Below are 21,256 nucleotides of genomic sequence, written 5' to 3'. Positions count from 1 at the left end.
AAGATATTAATTACCATGTTATAACATCCTTATTTTCTTTTTCTTCACCATTTCTCATCACTTTCTCTTATTTTCTCTTCACTAACATATCAAGAACATAAGACCTTATGTAAGAAAACTCTACTATAACATTATTTCCATGTTTTATCAATAATAACAAACTTAAAAACATATTGAAATCTTGATATACTTACCTCGTTCTATTGATACTAATCTTTAACTTATTTTCTCTCTCCTCCAGCTTCTATTTCTTGAATTCAACTTGATATTCTAACTCCCCATGGTCTCCTTAACATTTCTCTCTCTTAGTAGCAATGGAAATTCTTTTGATTTCTAGGTGGAAATGGTGAATTTTTGGTGGAAGGACCAAATTGTAAAAAAAAGAAAATTTCTTTCTTTTCCTTCTCTTCTAACTTTGGCTGCATGCATGGAAAGATGATGAAAATTCTTCATCTTTCCTTCCTTTTATACTATATAATTAATAATAAAATAATAATAAAATATCTCATTAAAATAATATATATCTAATTAAATAATCATAAAATGTCATCAACATCATCATTACTTTCTAGATTTCTCTCTCTTCCAATTGACCATTTTGCCCTTTATTATCTTTTAAAATTCCATCCTTGAGTCATCATTTAATTTTGGTAAAATTGCAATTTAGTCCCTCATAGTTCTTCACCTATTCAATTTGGTCCTAATTCATCCATTTTCCTTAGTTTCTAGATCATTCCACTCTTAAAATATTTACACTATTGGTCCTTCAACTTTTTCATATTTACACTTAACCCCTTAAATTTTGAGTATTTACTCTTGTGCAACAAAACTTTTCTCTCTTTTACAATTTAGTCCTTTCTTGAATTAATATATCATAATATACTTCTTAATATTGACATAACTCAAAGTTTCCCTTTATGTCACTTTATTTCCTTATTTTACTATATCAATGATAATATCTTACTGTAAAAATTTTCAGGGTATTACATTACATGTTTTATTTATTTTCAATAACTTGCATTTTTAATTATAGGTAAGTATTTTATTATTTTAATAGTTATGAGTTTAATTTTTTATTGTATTTTTTATATTTTTCATCTAAAATTTATCTAAAATAATTTTTATTTTATTTTATTTTACTGGGTTTCTCATTTTAAATTTTTTATCGAAATTTAATTTGACCGAGGCATAATAATAGTATATATTGAAGAATATTTATATCCATCATAAATCTTTCACGCGGTTTTCCGTTTCTTGACATGATTTAATCATGTTCTAGTCATGCATATTTAATTATAAAATATAATTAATGAATTATAAGAGAAATGTTTTTATATTAAAATAATAATAAAAACCAATAGTCGAATTCCTAGTTTAATTAAAAACCAAAAAAAAAATATATATATATATATATATATATGGACAAATTTCCTACTCTAAATAATCAATTATTAACAACTTGCTACATAATCTTTTGTAAGATGGGCTTCAACTTCGATACTCAAATTCTCAATACTTTAATATCTTATGAACACTACCAATACCTTCTTGACATTGAATTCTCTCATTCGAATAACACATATATAGTTGAAGAGTTAGTTGATCCAATATGATAAGTACCACTAAGGTCGTTTAAAGTTAATCTAAATAAGGAGCAATGTGAATGTAGGTGTAATAACCAATTTTGACTCAGGTCAATAAAACAAAATTAAAACCCAAACCTATAAATAAAATGTCCAAATTAAGAGTGCAATTACAACAAATAACACAGCCCAATCAAGACCAAACTACCAGCCCAAAACCTAAAAAGCTAACCCTAACCCATTACAAAGAAAATAAAACAGTAGTAGCCCTAGCACCCAAGCATGCTGCCGCCGAATGTTTGGCCTCCCCTCGGCCACCACGCCCCTGACCAGTACCATTTCTCCAAGCACGCCACCCCTTCACGCGTCCCACGCCTCTCTGACACCTGCAACAAGAAGTAAATGTGAAACAAAGAGCAATACACAAGCAGTAGAAGAAACCAAGCAAAAAACAACAAAAATATGAAGTGAATAGTCATCTTAATCGGTTATAAGAGCTCGATTCTTCCCATTTGTACTTTTTTACGCGCACGAGTAAATCAAAAAGAAAAAACAGAAGTTTAACAAGGTTGATTTTTTATTTTTGTTGTTCTTTTCATTTCCTGTTTTCCTTTTATTTTTATTTATTTTTTGAACAAAATTATTTCTAAAAAGAAAGGCATAAAATAAATAAAAGGAAAGAGAAGAGGATCTCACCGGAATCGCCTGTGGTTACGTAGCTGGAGGTCTCTCCTCCGTCGTCGGGATCGGATCAAATAGGGAGGGAAGAGACCCTTTTCTTCCGCACTTTTTGGACTGAGAAGGCATGGCCTTCGGGGGTGTCTTAAAAAAGGGCCAGAAAGCCCGTCTCGCACTGCCTCAACCACCGCCCATGGTGGCGCCGTGACGACGGCGGCGATGATGGGTTTCAAAACCCTAGCCGAAGAGAGAAATGGGAAAAGGAGGTGTTTGTTGTTCTTTTTTAAAGAAAAAGAAGCAAATGAAAAAAAAAATGAAATTTTTTAACGTAAATAATAAGGCAAAACGGTGCTGTTTTGCACCTGGGACACCAACGTTGAAACAGCGTCGTTTTTGGCATACCCGCGCGCGACCCACCCTCTTCAGAGGGGATCCGCGCGTTTTGCCCTTTTGGGATATTTGTCCCTTTGTTCCCTCTACCTTCACAGTACGCTGTAATTTAGTCCTTTTACTTACCTTTTATTTTCTTTTAAATTTTGCCCAAATATTTCTCGCATAGTTCGATTTAGTCTCGAGTACGCCAAGCTATGGGGAAGGGACACGTGTCCTAAAATTGGACTATTTGTCCATTTGTCCCCCACTTGTTTCGGCGCATCTCATTTTGATCCTCTTTAGTTTTTTTTATTTCCAATTTGTACCCTAAGTTTGAGTTTGATTTCAATCTAGTCCCTAATCTCTTTTTTTTCATTTATTTATTCATTCTTTTTAATAAAACTGTTTGTAACTATTATTTATTCTAAGTTTTTTATATTACTTATTTTAAATCGTTCTATTATTATTTACTTTAAGATTTCATATATTACTTATATTAAATTGTTTTATATATATTTTTTATATATATTATTTTAAATTTATTTTTCACATATTAGTTTTGTTAAACTTTTTATACATTTTAAATTGTTTATTAAATTATTTATTTTAAGTTGCCATATATATATATTATTTTATTATTTGGTAAATTAATGATTTTTAGTTGTTTTATACTCTTTCCTTTAAGTTGCTTTTTTATAGTATCCATTTTAAACATTTTTTATGTATTACTTATTTAAAATTGTTTCATTATTCATTTTAAATGGCTTAATGTTATTTATTTCATTCCTTTAATTATTATTGTTGGTGTCTAGATAATATGTGTTGTGTGATTTTTGCCATGCTCTATATTACATTTTATTTTATTTCGTTTAAATCATATCGCGTATTAAACTCAAATGTATTTATCCAATATAGACCGTTTTATTTTTATTCCAAATAAAATAAACGCACATCGTTAAACGTCATGCTCGTTATTATTCAAAAGGAAAATCCTCAAAGTAAGGCAATATTTCGTGTTTCGAGAATTCAAGAAATCGCACTCTAACTTACGAGGTTTCGATTTTCTTGTTAAACCTAAATAGCTAAATATCCTTTTAAATTTCAAAGTATACAAAGTTGCGATAAAAATTAAAGGCAAACTTGTTCTCGAGGGTTCAAACGTCACATCCTAACTTACAGGATGTGGCATCTTGCTATCTCGGGACGAGTATGCCTTTGATGCTCGTTTCTACTTAATTCAAGCCTATTTTGTATGAACGTGAATAAAGAAGGGATTGTGCTTTTTAAAACTCTTTTAAAATTTCAACTCTCGGCATTAAGACATTAATTAATTGACTAAGTATCAATTTTGGGAGTGACGAGGGCGCTAATCCTTCCTCGCACGTAACCGACTCCCGAATCCATTTTCTTAATTTTTGTAGACCAAAAATCATTGTTTTAGTGAATCAAATATTTTATTAAAATAACCAAATTTCTAGGTGATTCGATCACACTTAAATAATAAAGATCAGTGGTGACTCCCATTTTAATTTTCATTTTCAAACAAAGCGGACTCCCATTTTCAAAAAAAATGGTTTCGATAGTAGGCACTTTTAACTGCTACAATACCCATGTCTATACATTGTTATTGTTGATGCACGAAATAAGGTTCACGTCTATTGCACAAAATATGTTGATAATTTCTATAGAATTTGATTCTATATTCATAGTTTATTGATATGAGGAGTGTTAAGAACAACATAAGATTTACAAATTGTGTCAAAATTGAAACAATGTGAAGATTTAAAAAGTCAATCTCAACCAATTAGAATACACAATGAAATAGACCTCAGGGACATCAGTCAACCAAACCTCAGGGACATCAGTCAACCAAAATGTATTGGATTATGTAGAAATGTAGACCACACCTAGGCTCCGTTTGTTTGACTGAAAATGGCTTCCGGAAAATAATTTCTAGAAAATAATTTTCTTTTCTGAAAAAGCTAATATTTTCTAGTGTTTGGTTGAATCTATGTAAAATATTTTCTATTGTTTGGTAGATTTCCTAAAAATATTTCAAAAAAACTATTTTAAAAAAACTATTTTAAACGAAACAAACATACATTTGAATTTTTCTTGTCTGTTAATTGTTTAGCTAAATTCACTTTCTTGAAAATATTTCAAAAAAAAAACTATTTAAAAAAAACTATTTTAAATGAAACAAACATATATTTGAGTTTTTCTTTTCATTTAATTGTTTAGCTAAGTTCACTAAACAAAGTGTGTAAACCAAACTACAACATTATGACTGAATTCACAATTTTTTTACATGTACATATACATACATAAATATAACCATGTTACACAAGGCACTTGCACAAGGAAAAGGTAAAAAAAATTACAAAAATCCATTAATACACAGGTTATGCCCACAAGGAAAGGAGCATTCCTGTATTAGCATTATCATCTTGTTGTTAGTGACCAATGAAAGATGGTATACTTAAAATCCAAACTTCAATGGCCTTAGTATCTCCTATGCTTCTTTGGTAATGGCTCTGTTTGTTCTTTATTCTAAAAATACACAGTAAAAGATTCCATGTCAATTAGAGAACAAATAAAATTTTGTTGAAAAATGGTCAAATAATCTTCCATTCTATTTAAAAGGAGGTAAATGGGACCATCTATTATTGCCAATAGAATCAAAATGAAGATGCAAAACCAGTTCAAATTTGAACCATCTTCTCTGGCATCAACTGAATTACATTACATCTATATTAATAAAATCAAAATGAATATGCAAAACTAGTTCAAATTTGAACCATCTTCTTTGTCATTAGCTAAATTACATTACATCTATATTAATATAGCCTACAACAAAATTACATTACTCCTCACAAAACCCTATGTTTCATAATACAAATTCTCCAACCTATGAACCTGTAAACCAAGATTAGAAGTGAACAAAGTCAATATAACTTTTCACAACCTAATCAGCCATCTTGTATACATCATTTCTGTGAAATATTATACTTCAACTGAATAGACAAAGGTGCAATTACTTTGCATCATATAAACCAATCTTACAAGTCAATTAGTGCACGATAAAACACACATGAAAATATTATACAATCACAATTGGTCAGAAAATATCATAGGTTTATTTGCTCACATATCATAGTCATCCCCATTTGAAATAGAAGCAACACTGTGAAAATGAACTTCTTCATGCCCATTGCTAGAGCTAAAGGAAGACCTACTTGCTCTCATACTTTGGGTCATGGATGGCAGCGTGTCAATGGGCATTTGACAAGAATCTGCAAGACTAAAACCAAGGATGCTTTGCTCATTCCTTTCTGCTTCTCAATTATATAAGAACTACAGGAAATGTTGATTTCTAGGTAAGGATTACACCACTCAAGCCTAACCATAATATTTACCCAAATCAACTACAGTAAAATGAGAATAGCGAGAAAAAGAATTAAAAGATAAAAACAAAAACAAGAATGGAGATCAACTCAAAAAAAGTGCATATCAATGAGGGTGATAATAGGCGCAATCTGTAAATTCCTACTGCACTAGTTGTACTGCTTAAACAGGACAAATAATTCTTGGATCGTTATGCAAATTTGCTAAGAGATTGAAAAAAAAAAAGAAAGATAGATAACAAAGATCAGAATCATCCAAGAGATAAAAATGGGTAGACTAGAGAGAATATAAAGGAGGGTACCTGACAATGGCACTGATTTGCAACCCAAGGGGAAGGGAAAGGGAAAGGGAAAGGGAAAGGGGAAGGGGAAGGGGAAGGGGAAGGGGAAGAGGAAAGGGGAGAAGATTTAGCAGAGTGTTGGAATGTGAAGGGAAAATCGATTGGAAAATGTCTTACCGGGAAAAAAAAAAGTGTAAAACATTTTCCCAGAAGAAGGCATCATTTTCCCGTGTTTTGGAAAAGCTTTTACGGTGAGAATTTATTTTCCACCAAACAAATGGTGGAAAAGGTTAAAAATATTTTTCAGAAAAGCTTTTACAACCAAACAAAAGGAGCCCTAGTATCAATGTCTTCAATGGGATCAAAAGTTAGACCAAAAATCCGGTGGGGAGCCATAATTAAATTGAATCATATTTTGTAATTAATTTTGTTATCAATAAATTTATATAAATATTAAAATTTTAAAAGTTGGTTTGTGATTCATGTTTGATCTACAAATTGTACAAGTTTTTTTGTATTTTGGTTTCTTCTTTTTCCTAATTTAAAGGTTTGGATTACTTGTTTAAGATGCAAGGTTAAAGAAGTCTAGGTTATATGATTTAGCATAAGGTTTATGATTTACATTTTAGGGTTTTGGGTTTTGCTATAAACTTCATATTCAAATATAAATTTTCACCTAAACACGTTACAGTGAATAATAAGTCAGATTTGATTTGTCATAACTTGTATAAGTAAAAAAAAACTATTAAACAAATGAAATTCATCCAAGAAATTGAGTTGCTGAAATCCCATTTTAAAACAATTTACAAATTTTGAAATATTTCAAAACTTTTACCTAAATAAAATAATTTTTAAACATTGAAAAGCTTAAAACAAAGCAAATCGAAACACATCCTAGAATTTCTCAATATTAAAAAATGTTGGTATCAAGAAATATTTGCGGACGACAATAAAAGCTAATATGTGTAGCTAGAATTATTAAAATTTGAGACATTTTAATTAAAGGTATTAGGTATGGGTTAAAATACTTTATAAACAATAATTAAAGGTTAAAAAGAACGTAAGGCAACTTCAAGGAAAGACAAAAAAGAAATGTTGATGTACTGTATATTAGCGCATCACGTTTTGTTGTATTATGTTTATTTCCTCGATAATTTTCTAATAAAAATTATAAAATTATTCACTAATTATAAATTCTTATAATTTTTTTTCTAAACGTGTCAATAAATTAATGAATTAATTAAATAATAATTTCTAATCTTAAAAAAAAACTGGATTAAAAATTATTATTCAATTAATTATAAATTTATTCTTACATAATTGAAATTTTATTTTTTAATAATATTTTAAAAAAATATATATTTCTTTCAACTCTTCCTAATTTCTTCTTTCGTGTTCTCTCAATTCTTATGGTTTCACCTAATATCTGGAACTAACAAGCAAAAACATTCGTTCTCCCTCTTTTTTAAAAAATAAAACCCTACCAAAAAATAAGAAATGGAAGAAAGTCATCATGCCCCTTTGCTTGCATCATTTCCTTCAAATACTCGGAAACGCACGACCTCTTTGGTGCAAGGGTCTTGAAACCCATAAAGTACTATTTTTATTGAAAATTATTCAGATTTTTGATAAAAATATAAAATTTTTAATCATTGTTCCTGATTTTCGAGAAAAATTAAAGAGATTTATTTAAAATCTCTGTGCTCAATGAAATAACGGCATGCAAATCGAAAAAAAAAATTGAAAAGGGATTTTCAATAATAAAAATGAGTATTTACTTCAAATGTCCTTTCGTATGTTTTTCATTGTTTGTCCCTTTTAAATTTTACTTTAAATAATTTATGATAATTTCACAACAAAATTTGAAGTGAGGGATAATAATTCAATCAATCCTTTAAATTATAAAATAGAGATTAAAAATCTCCCTTGAAATCATTTGTCATCTAATGGATTAAATAAGCAATTTTATTGCTTTGGGACAGACACTTTTAATGGCCATGACCAAATGGGAAGCTTGTTGGATAATATAAAGCCAATTCAAGTTGAATTTGTTTACAATATCAAATCCAGGATTACATTTTGTTACTTAATTGAATCTTATGTGAATTAAAACTTTAATTAAACAAAAGTATTTTGTTACTTAATTAACTAATCACTTGATTCATAATATTAAAACCAACTTTCTTGTGAAGGAGATGATTGCCTTTCTCCTTTTCTTTTGCATTTTAATCTTTCTCACATTTTTATGAAACATTAATTGACGCCTATCCTCCTCATGGCTGCCAATTAAACCTGTACAGATTTAGGGTGTATTTGATTTAATGAAATTTTTTAATATTTAATTTTTTTAAAAATGTGCTTATAATTCCATTAGCTTTTTAATTGATATATATATTTTTTCTCATATTTTGAATAAAATAAGTAGGCCGATTGTTATAGGTTAAAAATGTTAAGTTAATTTTATTTAAAACAATATATTTGAAATCAATTATCTCTTCTTTATTTGCTAAATTATTAGATATCCAAATTTTTATATTTAACTTTTATTTAAAACTATACAAAATAAAATAATAGTATAATGATAAATTTATCCCTTGATGTTTATATTTTTTGTCAATTTAGTTAATCATTAACTTTTCAAAAAGTGTCGAATCATAATTTTAACCGAAATGCTAACTAAAACATTAATTTTCATGACTCACATGTACTTCATAATGACATAATACTATTTGTCGTATAAAAATTAACATGAATTACCATGTTTAAAAATTCAAGTTTTAATTAATATTTTTATTAAAAATAGAATTCTTTTTAAGAGTTAAATTTAACTCAAAAAAGAAACAAGAAAAGTTAGGTAAAATTTTCAATTTATTAAATAGCAGTTAATTCATCTAATCTAATGATTGTGAATTGTATGGTATAGATGGTGTATGTTGTGAGCGGTGTTTATCATTAAAGAACCTTCACATGGATTCACCTCATTTCAATTTTCAGCATAAATATCAAATTATGGTATTCAAAAAAAAAAAAAAAACCTTTACAGCAAAAACAATAGGGATTCTTTCTATTTATTCCTTTGTTTTCAGCTCAACAACATAAAATCATTATCCAAAGCCGTACAAACCGGCCATCGAAACGTCAGATAACACAATGATAAACAAGATATCTGGACAAATGAGGAAAGAAAAGAGTAATGCTCCCAAAAGAAAACCATGTCATCAGTAACCAAAGCAAACCTATCAGTTCTATCACTGAAATGCAGTTATAATCCCTCCCATTATTGAGGAAAAAAAGGGAAACACGAGTAACTGTTGAAGAAGCAGAACTGCCAAGGTCTCCAAATAACTTAACTGCTTCAAATGGCAGGCTTCAGTGTAATACCGTGTGCAACCAATGTTACCAGATGCCAACCTAGCAGAAAAGTTCAACGTTCTACGATGGCCGAGAGAAGGTTAGCCAAAAGCCAGCCTTTGCATGGTCATTAGCAAATTTCTTCAGTATGTAGCAATAATTAAGCTGGCAAATGAATCAAGAATGTCAGCAGCACATATACCATGTCAAAAATGACAATCAAAAACCCAAAAGAGTTGGCTAATAGAAATGTACACATTTTGAATTCTAAGCCATTCTTTCTATCCAATTCTCTGCTGCTTAGGTTTAAAATTTTAAATAAAAGGGCCAAAAAAATTAACCTCCATGCAAAATCGGTTTGTAGGAATGACAATGCCAATTCCAGCTGAACTTCTTAATGAGCCTATGAACTTCTGCATGGAGAAACTTCGGAACTCATTCTCTGTTAACATGGCAACATTTCCAGCATAAGCAAAGACATGTGCATGGATTCCCCTTTCTCTAAACCACCTAGTTGGAAGGTCAAATGAAAGGTCTGCTAGAGCAGTAACAGTAAAGTTTCCTCCAAGAGAATCCCTACTAGCAACATCAGCGATCTCATCATCAATCTGACTTTTAGGTTCATAGGAACTCGTTGCCCTTGTCTTAAATCCCCATGATGCTTTTGGCCCCCCTAAAGCACAAACTGGAGATAGATTGCCACCTAAGAAGAATCTTTCTGGTATGGATGTAGTCCTGTTTAAGAACCCACTCCCCCATGGAAAAATAACACCACTACAAATCTCAAAATTAAGAGCTGCATGATAAAATCTAAGTGGGATAGCACATCGAAGATCGAACTCCTGTTAGAAAATCAGGTGAGTTGTAGAAGTAAATTGACAGCAAAATTGTACAATAGCTAACAGCTAGTCTATATAACAACAATGATAACATGAAAGGTCTACAACAAAAAGAAACCAAATATAATCATGAAAAACAGTGGCAAATTCACATGGTCATTTGTATTCATACACAAAATTCAGATACTAGAGACCCAGAAAGATAAGCCGAGTTTAGATAAGATGCTTTTATGCCTGTGATTAAATGGCAAAGCCAGTATTCCACATCAAGGGAAACAAAATAAGACATTATTTCCTCATAAAAATAAACTAACTTAGCACATTAAAGAAGAAAAGCCCCACAATACGTAAACTTCCATCTGGCAGTCAATTGCACTAAACTTCCATCTAGCAGTCAATTGCACCATTAATGCTCACACTTCTGGAAATAAGCTTCCTGAAGGTTTCGAATAAAAATATGGAATTCATGCACACAAATAAAAGAACATGCATATACAAGGATAGATAATAATTCCTAAGCCTAACACTCTTCCGTCTACTTCACATGAAAACATAGCACACAAAAGCTATTCTACATCAAAGTCTAAACTCCAAACTGATAACAGTATGACAATATACATTCAACTTAACCTGCAATAAGAAGTCCATGCTTAGTATCAAACCTGGCGCAGGAATCTTAAGCTTTGACTATCAGGTGCAAGGCCACCAATATGAGTTTTAGCAATAAAAGCATATCCTTTAGTTGGCCTCACAGGAGAATTTCTCTTGTCAATTTTTAATGTATACGTCAAGGATGAAAGATAATCATGTCCAAGCTGCATCTTTACAGATGAGGACATTTGAGATGGATCTACCAAGTTACGCCATGCAAGGTGGTACTCCAAGTTGTGAAATCTATTCGAAAATAAGCCAAGAGAAAGTCCAATGGAACGCTCTTTGTAAGAAGAAAAGGTCAGCAAATCTTGGGTCAACAAGTATGCGCGAACCGTCACAGGAGCTACCAACGTTTTCAATCTGGGCAAATATACACCAGCACTTACCTCCGCTGTGCGGTCAAAACCGTAAGCAATTGAACCATCCCATAGATCCCCAAACCCTAACAAATTCTTGTACTTAATGGATCCTTCAACTGAGGAAGATTTAGCCTACAAAAAGATCAGACAATTATAATTCAACAAAACAGAAATACAGCAATATATGTATATATTCCATAACATATGTTTCTTTTATTCGTAACCTTCTGCAAATATAAATTAGCTAAGAATTCCCAAACTAGAGTGGCTAAGAAAATGCTAAAGAGTGAGCATATCACAAAGTAAGAATTCAACAATAAGACTAAATCAGAAATCCAGATTCAAGTGTTGTCAACGGCACAAGGCGCACACAAGGTGCTAGAATCCTTATATTGCCTCAGGTGCAAGACAAAAAAAAAAAAGGCGTTAGCCTGAGTGGAGTAAAGCACAATACGTATATGTACGAGTTTTTGCAAGTCTGTGCGTGTATATATTTAAAACTTAAGATATATAGTAAACTCTAAAATGTTATCTAGTTTATCCATGAAACATGCAATTTTTTTGTGGGTCAATATGCATGATTTCCTTATGGTCAATGTTTGCTGTTGAACAGTGTTGTCAAGGCCACAAAGCGCACTAGGCAGCAGAACTCTAACATTGCCTCAGGCACAAGGTGCAACAAAAAGTGCTAGCCTGAGTGAAGTAGAGCGCAATACATATATGCGTGAGTTTACTTTTTACAAGTCTGTGTGTATATATAATATACAAAGCTTAAGACATATAGTAAACTCTAAAGTGTGGTTTAGTTTATCTATGAAACATGCAGTTTTTCTATTGGTCACTATACATGATATCCTTTTAGTCAGTGTCTGTTGTTGAATGCTCATACATTGAGAAGTATAGAGTTCGATATGATCCCTTTCTTACTAGTAAACGTAATATCAAATGAAAACAGTGAAAAATAAAAGGATTTAAAGAGGAATTCAATCAGCCGGGCCTTTTTTACACGCCTATCACCTTACAAAAAGGCACACCTAGGCACACGCCTGATTGAAAGAGCCTCGCCTGGATAAGTCTGAGGTGTTTTTCTTGAGTAATACTTAGGCGCAGCAACACTCATTTTATCTCTGTAACACATCTCAACACCAAACTCAGAAGACCTAAATTTTAAGATTTAAGAGCTTAAGCTTACTTCTACCTTAGTTTAGACCAAAATTTGGCTCTTTTATCCCAATTAAAATGCAACGGCAAGCATTTTTTTCTAAGGCAAGAAACAATTTTAATAATTTTTATCGCCTTATGCATCTAAAATTCTACCCAATTACATTAATATATTCACAATAACTCAATCACCAGCAAAAGAAAAGCTAAGCAGATGTACCTCAGCATTCGTATAAGCTCCAATCTCTCCAGATACCCGATTCCTCGCTTCCTCGACCTTAATAATAACGTTGACGCTCCCGGGAATCTCCGGCGGACCTGAATCGAGCGTGATCGCAACCGAATCGAAGAGACCGAGGGATTTCAGCCTCGAATTCACAGCGTCCGATGCTCGCAACAGGTCCTGCATCGTGGTGGCTTTCTTCAAAGCCTCTGACGCCTGGGTTTCGATTATGTAGCCTTTGGTCTTCGTGTTCCCTTTGATGATCACGTTGTGAACGTGAATCGGAACGGGGCCGGTCAACATACGTCGGACTAGTGTGTCCATTTTCAGCTTCACCGCGCGGGGAGTGGCGGGTTCAAACAGGACGTCGTCGTTTTCATCTTCATCTTCGTCTTCTTCGTATTCGTCTTCATCTTCATCTTCATCTTCACCGTCTTCTTCAATAGCATCGTCTTCATCGTCATCGTAATCTTCACCATCGAGATCAATGGCATTGCCGGGTTGTAGGGTTTCCGGGTCGGGTATCGGGTCACTTCCGGGCATTGGTGGTAATTACAAGAACCGAAACGAAGCGCGAGTGAGGAATTGGGGGCTGAAAGATAGTATTACTGGCCCATTGCCAATCATGCGTTTTTTTTTTCCTTGATTCTTTTTTATTTTCTTTTTAAGATTCACTTTTATTTTATATATATTTCTTAATTTTAAAAAGATTTTTACATTTTTTTGGGTGAATTAAAATATTATTAATATTAAATTATGAGTAAATTTTTATTTTAATCATTTATTTAAAAAATTTATAATTTAATTATCAAACTATTTAAAAATTTTTAATTAAATTATTAAATTGTTAAAATTAATATTATATGACTATTTATGTTCACACTCTAAACACCAATTCTTTTCTACAATTTAATTTCTTTCCTATGAAACAGCTTAATCATCACAAACTAAAATTCGAATAATTTTTTTTCTAATTTTTTACCTTAACTATTAAATTAACTTATTTATATTCTACTTATTATTAGATTCTAATCTGTCCTGGTCATCGAACATTAATTGAAGTTACCTAGGCGAAAGTTAAAAAAAAAAAAACTTAACAATAAGGTGATTTAAATCACATATCCTTTACAACTAACTAGTCATAAAATATATTCTATGGACAGAAATTAAACCCATGATCAGTGGATAAATTGAACAGCCACTCGACACTCGACGAACAATTTTGTTTTTGGTACACGTCATAAACAATTTTATGGAGGTAAGCTAAAGGTACGTACATAAATCAAAAACAAGTCGGAAGTGTGATAATGATTAAATGAAATTGATTGTGATGTGAAATAATGATAATGTTTAAATTGGAAAATCATAATATGTATTGGGACCAAAGGACAGTTTGGATCACAAACGCATTGATTTGGATATTGGGTACAACATTTATAAATTGGAATTAAGATTGAAACTATAATATCCCAAAGAAATTAAACCAACACAACCAACATATAACATAGAAAAGTACCAAAAGAAAAACCAACAACTAGGATGAAAAACAGAAGAAACCCCGGTGTTTGTCTAGAGCATATTCATGGCATCTCTCTTATGTTTAATTTTGCTTCTCTCTCCTCTTTTTAAATACTAATTAATGGGAATCCCAGTGATCAGTCCAATTGGTTGCACTGCCCACTCGTGGAATGCTATTAACTCTACTGTAAACATCAACCTTGAAATTAGCACCACAAATCACTCCTTCACTGTCTACCCTCGGCATTGCCCTGATTTTGTTCATTGGATGCTCAAAGCTCATCAGCCCCCCTTCACTGTGGAACATGAATCCTGCAACCCACACAAACATCCCCAATCAATCCTTTCTTAGGTTAACTAAATTCAACCAAAACAGAAATTAAAAAAAAAAAAAGAGCCTGTGAAGTACCAGTTGGGAAAGGAGCAAAGGATTTGGCACACCCTTCTTTAATGACATCTAAATCATCAGATATGACCACAGAGCCATCAGCTGCAATCCCCCAATACAGCTTCACTCCACCATCAGACCCCAGTGCAGCAAACACGGTTCCAGTCTTGCTGTCATAGATCACAAAGGCAAAGCTTCCTTCAAGATCCTTAACAACCTGATCAGCAGGGTATGGACCCCTATCCCTTAGTGTCCTATATGCTTCAATCACAAACATCGCCTCATTGCTCCCTTTGGAAAGACCATACTGTCTATTCAGCATAAATAGATTGTTCAAGCTCCCTAAGAAAAGGCAGTATATGTCATCAAACCCACAAAACAACCTGCAAACAAAACTGTAAACTATTGATATCTTTTCTTTCATAATAATACCAGCAATTAATTTTCCATACAAAACTTTACCTCTGATGAACTGAAGCAGCACGTTCATGGCGGACATAAGCCAAAACAGCAGCGTTGCCAAAGCTCATGGAGAAAGTGTTGTGAGGGTGATGAGATAGGAAATCATTTAGGGTTTCTTCAGGCTGTTTAGGCTTCTTAGTAGATTTATGAGAAGCTGGACTATTCAGCTCCTCTGGTGGATTAGCAAATGCCTTGTGAAAAATAGCCAACATGATCTTCAAAGCAAATTGATGGCAGATGAAATGGAAGTAGAGATGGGAGTTTGAAGGGTTGAATAACAATTTATAGTGTGAATTCTCATCACTTTGTGGGGAACATTAAATGGAAGTGGTAAAAGTTAAACTGGTGATGGATAAGGATTCTCGGACCCCAATGTATTCTTATCTTGTTCTGAAATTTCTCTAGTTTTAGTTGTTTTACTGACAACAATTATTATATTTTGTCTGAATGTGGAAAACTGCTGCTTTCTTTTCCTAGCTGCCATCATTGAGGGCTTCTTTTGTCCTTTTCTATCTAATTTGACTAGTAGTTGATGTTAAACTTCTATTATTGAGAAATTTTTTTGTTGATTTTCCAGAAGCAAAATAACACCTTAAGTGGATGAGCTCAAACTGTGTTCCTTCCTTCATTCTGTTTGTGTCTTAATTCTTGCATTTTTCAATGAATTTCAAGATTTAATGTATTAAAATGTTAAAATATTGGGAAAAGTAGGACATGGTTTGGCAAGGGAAGACTTAGTAAAACCATATGTTGCAGCTAGGAAAAAGAAATGTATTTATTTATGGTGATCTGTGGATTAATCATTAATGGCACACTGTATTTCACTTTTTTTTCATTGGTTTAATTCTGTGGAAAAAACAATAAACCTTATCTCTTTTCCTTTTATTTTTACACATAGTGGGTACTCATTTATGTATTATCATGTTTCTTTTATCTTTAATAATTTATTTAATTGAATTAATCACACCGATTAAACTAAAGAATATAATATAATCAATTTAATCATTAATCTAATTTTAAAATTTTAATGATCATACTTGGATATTTAAGTAGATGGATTTAGAAAAATATATTATTTTAATTATCATTAAATTTCAAATTATTTAATTCAAAAATCAAATTAAAATTAGGTCATTTGCTCTTCGCCTTGTAAGGGTGAACCGTTCCAAGCTGGCACCTGATACTTTATCTTCAATAGCTACCACTCACAAAAACAATCTACAGACGGTCTCGACCCATGTCACTTTATAACCTACCTCTCAATTAAGAAGAAAATTATTATACTTCTACCTTGATTGGGACACGTAACATCATGAGAAGCAGACAAAGAGGCAACTGTGAATGACCCTCCACCTTAAATAGTCATAATGATCACTCAGTAATCGACTACTCGCATGCCTCATGTCACTAATTGAAAAGGAGGGAGGGGGGGACCATTCATCCTTTACTATCCAGTTAAACCTTCTATTAGGTTACCACTATTAATAGGTGCATTCTCCTCGAGAGAGGACCATCTAGAAGTCACTAAAATACCTCCAAAATACAACATAGAATGAAGATTCTTCTCCCCTATCAAAATCCTAACATACTAAACTCCCATTCTCCTATTTTTCCGACTATCAGACTCAGAGAATGAATCAATTTTCTGTCAACAATTTAACTATTTAAAAAATATTAAATTATGTAAAAAAAAACCCAACATTTATGTATGTATCTAAAATTTAATTAATAATTTATTGTTAAATAATAAATCAGATTAAATTAGATGGAAGCCACCTCCCCTGAATGACACCTTTGAACAAGCTAACTAAAACGTTGGGTAACTTTGAGAAGTCCAAGGAAATGAAATAAAAAAGTATGACTTGACAGTAGAAACGACATCATCCATTTGCTGTGTCCCTGTGGTCTTTAGTCCCGTTGGTTTTGGGTTATAATGACGTAATAAATAGTCCAATAATAAAACATGGGCCTCTAGTTTTGAAAGGATAATAAAAAGGCCATCGAGTTTTGGAGAACCATTGTTGGGCTTTTTTTAAGCTTTGTTCAAAACATGTACTAAATCAAGGTTCATGGAGAGACATATGTTTGGGCCCAATCTTAGTTTCTTTTCTCATAAAATTTTAGGTTAAAGAGATTTGTTTATATGAAGTGGGTGGTTTTTTATAAATAAAATAATTATATTTTAATTAACAAAAATATTTAAATTTTTTTAATGACATTTATACTCCTTATTCAGTCGTGGAATCAGGCAGGGTGTTAAATGGGTTAATCGATCAGTTAACTGAATCAATATGTTTCACTTTTTTTTTTGTTAAAACAAGTATAAAACATATCAAAAAAATTTTATAATGTTCATTTGACCAAATTAATCGAATTAATCAGACTAGTAATAGCTTAATACATATAATATATAATATTATTTATTAAGTTCGGTTAATTCAGTTAATTCGGTTAATTACCCAATTTTGAACCAAATTAACCATTAACCTAAATTCCAAAAAACTTTTAACCGACTTCTGACCGAACTAGATCGGTTAACCGATTGATTAACCAAATTAGATCAGTTTGGTCAGTTGATTCAGTTTTAATTGAAGTTTAAACACCCCTAGAGCCAGGGGGTCGGTCCCCCTAAAATGGAAACTTTTCCATTTAGGCTTTTTATAATTTATAAAATTTTAAATTAATAATGGTAAATTTCACTTTGACCTAAAAAAATAAAAAAATTGATTTAATTCTTAAAAAATTACAAAGATATAAATTATTAAAATGATGAAATTATATTTTTACTATCGTAAAAATATATAATTTAATTTCGATTCTCCAAAAATAAATTTTCTGCCACTGACTCTATTTTATATGAATGTTAAATTTGTTTATAAATATATTTTTATTGTCTCTCAATTGAGTTACATTCAGTTAACATATAATATTAATTTAGTCGAAAACTCTAATAATAATAAAAATAAAACCTTTATACTTTTATTCCTTTAAATAGATAGGGATAAATAGGTCTATTGCCGGGTAAAATTGGTATGTTGAATTTAAATAATAATCAGGAAAATAGTTTTTTTTTCTTTTCTTTTCTTTTTTTTTTGTGATTTGGACCAACACATCAAGATTATTATTATTATTATTATTATTATTATTATTATTATTATTATTATTTTAGTTCGAGACATTTCACAAATTTATTGGCAATAAAAATATAATTAATTCTTAATAATGTGACTAAATTATTTTTGAGTTATCAAAACAATACAAATACTTAAATATAATATAGACACTTTCATGTTTCAAAAGATACTCTTAAATAAAATCAGGACTTTTATCAATAAAGGCTTATTTAATTAAAAACAGCTGAAAGACTTAATTGAATAATGTATATTAGTTTAAGGATTTCTAGGATATTAGTCACTTCTTAAATATTACCAATATATATATCTCCAATAATAACGAAATCTCGCAATTTAATTTCATTGCAAAATCTATTAAAGGTCCAATATAATGTTTAGTAGAAAAAGTCAATAGGAAATAGATAAAACCTTCAATTTAATCAAACTTAACAAATTAAAAATCTAAATAAATTGTATATTTTGAATATTGAATACTTCAAAATCCCAAAATTTTAATTTTACTTTTTCGACTAAAAATCATATTAATTTTTTGCATAATTTTTTAAAATACATTTTTTATGACATTAAAATTATTTTTAAATGAAAATTAACTTGATTAACATGAGCATATATGAAAATTTTTACTTTTTAAAACAACATTTTTTATTAACAATGGCTAAGTGTAATTGATCACTTATAAATTTTCTTTTTAAAAACAAATTATTAAATTTCTTTTAATTATGATCTCATAAAATTAAAATATGAACACAAATTTTATTAATCCGAGTGAATATAATTTTAAAGCGCAAAAGATTCTAAACACAATAATTATTATTATTATTATTATTATTATTATTATTATTATTATTATTATTATTATTAGGCAATGATCTCAACAATCTCCCTAATGCTAAAATATTGCTTTATTTTTTAAAATTACTTAAAACCCTTTAATGAACATGCATGAAAGCAATAATATAATTAAATAAACTAATATCAATGGTAATATGAAATTAAACTAAAATATGAAAAAAAACTACAAATTTAAATTACAACATTATCACAACATAACACATAAATTTTAAGCACCCTCACATCAGAAATTATTTAATGGACTATTCTTATCATATTATTTATAATTTTTTTAATTATTTAATGACATTTCAATAATTTTTTTCATGTCATTGACTCATAATTTTGGTAAATTTTTTACCCTGAATCTCGAATCTCAAAACCAGAATCCTGAACTCAAACTTGATTCGATTTGGGGTTTAGGGTTTCTAAGTTTGAGATTCAAGTTTAGAGTTTAAAATTTAAGGTTTAGAGTTCAGGTTCAAAGTTTAGGGTTCAAGTTCATGATTTAGGATTCAGAGTTTGAAGTTTAAGGTTTAAGGTTTAAGGTTAAGGGTAAAAAAAATTTCCAAAGTTATATATTAATAACATAGAAAAAAATTTACTGAAATATCATTAAATAATTAAAAATAATCCATAAATAATATAATAAAAAAATCCATAATATAATTTCCCCTCACACACATACGCGATATATATTGGCATAGGACATAATCTAAAGCACACATAAAAACATAATACAAATTCAAAACACATACATATAATTATGTCCAACAAACACACCACATAACCATAATTATACATACTCATGCACATATTCATACAGAGATACACACGTGTTGAAGAGAGCAACTAAGTTGATAAAATACATAGATTAATCAATCCACAAAATACCCACTAACTAAATTAATGAAATAAAGAAATTAAACTCAAATACCTTGCATGGAAATCTCGTGTTCATCATAGTGTATAAACATTTTTCATGCTTAATTTAAAACCTTTAGCCTTTACAAGTAAACTCATTTTCATACTTAACAACATTTGTCATGCTTTTAGAGTATCCATTTTTAATCCATGCATGAATTTCATATAAAGTTCCTACTTTTATGCCATAATCAAGTTTGAAGACTTCAATTTTTATGCATATCCATGCCAAACAAAGACCAAAGCAGGTAAAGCAAAACAATTTGCAACATAACATGACAAACAACTTGTCACGGTTACTCACCTAATTCTTTAGTCATATGGTCAGGTGTTTGATCTCCACTCATGATAATAAAATTCATTCATAAACAACCGTTCACTTCTTTAATAACTATTACTAATGGTGAATACCTTAATTACGATAAAAAAAATCTAAACACATAAAAGTTTACATAAACAACGCAGATGAATCAATAGTCAAACAACAATCAAATGCATATGGACTATAGCCAAACGTAAAGTATCTAGATTCTAAGACACTTTTCTTCATGATAGAATCAGACAACCGAAATTTTAAGTGCAATAACATTTTAAGATTTTGAGTAGTTTATAAAAATATATTTAGAATAATAAGGTGAGTTTTAATTATTTGAAAAAATATGATAAATTTTTCTCATCAAAAAGTGATTTCGTTATGCTCGATAGTAAATTCATTATACATGTGACACATGTCACACTTTAAACTTTAAAAGTAATAATATCTGGCCAAGAAGTTGACACATGAAAATTTGACCATTTGTATTAAAAAAACCATATAAAGTGTGGTATATGTCACATGTATAGTGAACCCATCGTTTGACATGATGGGATCACTTTTTTAGAGAGAAAAAAATATTATATTTTTTTTAAATAAATAAAAATTATTATATTTTTCTAAATATTTTTTTAAATACAATATTTTTATAATAAATTGTAAGATTTCTAGTTGCTAAGCATGGAGTACAAAACAAGATGATCATGCTCATTTGTTGAGAGTATATTCATACAAACAAAAGACATACAAATTACAAATTTGAATAATAATTATTATAGCA

The 21,256-nt window shown here is 30.4% G+C and overlaps 2 protein-coding genes and 2 long non-coding RNA genes across 4 annotated transcripts; all 4 read right to left on the bottom strand.

Moving 5' to 3' along the window:
• Positions 1-1,698: 1,698 nt before the first annotated feature.
• LOC107916874 (uncharacterized) lies at positions 1,699-2,976 on the bottom strand. Its single transcript, XR_001689627.2, has 2 exons — positions 2,280-2,976; positions 1,699-1,969 (listed from the first exon to the last, which is right to left on the bottom strand). It is a non-coding gene; the product is annotated as an uncharacterized lncRNA (long non-coding RNA).
• A 2,337-nt stretch (positions 2,977-5,313) lies between these two features.
• LOC107916953 (uncharacterized) lies at positions 5,314-6,690 on the bottom strand. The gene is made up of 2 exons (XR_001689651.2): positions 6,340-6,690; positions 5,314-5,934 (listed from the first exon to the last, which is right to left on the bottom strand). It is a non-coding gene; the product is annotated as an uncharacterized lncRNA (long non-coding RNA).
• A 2,664-nt stretch (positions 6,691-9,354) lies between these two features.
• On the bottom strand, positions 9,355-13,563 carry LOC107917814 (uncharacterized). The gene is made up of 4 exons (XM_016847148.2): positions 12,903-13,563; positions 11,171-11,653; positions 10,011-10,511; positions 9,355-9,834 (listed from the first exon to the last, which is right to left on the bottom strand). The coding sequence occupies exons 1-4, from the start codon at positions 13,446-13,448 to the stop codon at positions 9,751-9,753; spliced, it is 1,614 nt and encodes a 537-aa protein (XP_016702637.2). The 5' UTR covers positions 13,449-13,563; the 3' UTR covers positions 9,355-9,750.
• Positions 13,564-14,314: 751 nt separating this feature from the next.
• LOC107917951 (stem-specific protein TSJT1) lies at positions 14,315-15,654 on the bottom strand. Its single transcript, XM_016847392.2, has 3 exons — positions 15,274-15,654; positions 14,833-15,194; positions 14,315-14,735 (listed from the first exon to the last, which is right to left on the bottom strand). Exons 1-3 carry the CDS (start codon positions 15,483-15,485, stop codon positions 14,542-14,544), a joined length of 768 nt encoding a protein of 255 aa, XP_016702881.1. The 5' UTR covers positions 15,486-15,654; the 3' UTR covers positions 14,315-14,541.
• Between the last annotated feature and the right edge of the window lie 5,602 nt (positions 15,655-21,256).

Source organism: Gossypium hirsutum, chromosome A01 (assembly GCF_007990345.1).
Source record: "Gossypium hirsutum isolate 1008001.06 chromosome A01, Gossypium_hirsutum_v2.1, whole genome shotgun sequence".
NCBI lineage: Eukaryota > Viridiplantae > Streptophyta > Magnoliopsida > Malvales > Malvaceae > Gossypium > Gossypium hirsutum.
Note: the sequence above shows the minus strand (reverse complement) of the source record. Positions and strands in the feature narration are given on the sequence as shown.

Bases quoted from the DNA above. Each gene is read 5' to 3' on its own strand.
- LOC107917951 (XM_016847392.2), bottom strand. From the start codon at position 15,485: ATGTTGGCTATTTTTCACAAGGCATTTGCTAATCCACCAGAGGAGCTG. The intron at 15,195-15,273 runs GTAAAGTTTTGT...TTTTGTTTGCAG, and splicing joins GCTGCTTCAGTTCATCAGAG to GTTGTTTTGTGGGTTTGATG. The intron at 14,736-14,832 runs GTACTTCACAGG...TGTGGGTTGCAG, and splicing joins CTTTGCTCCTTTCCCAACTG to GATTCATGTTCCACAGTGAA.
- LOC107917814 (XM_016847148.2), bottom strand. From the start codon at position 13,448: ATGCCCGGAAGTGACCCGATACCCGACCCGGAAACCCTACAACCCGGC. The intron at 11,654-12,902 runs GTACATCTGCTT...ATCTTTTTGTAG, and splicing joins GAGCTTATACGAATGCTGAG to GCTAAATCTTCCTCAGTTGA. The intron at 10,512-11,170 runs GTTTGATACTAA...ATTTTCTAACAG, and splicing joins GCTTAAGATTCCTGCGCCAG to GAGTTCGATCTTCGATGTGC.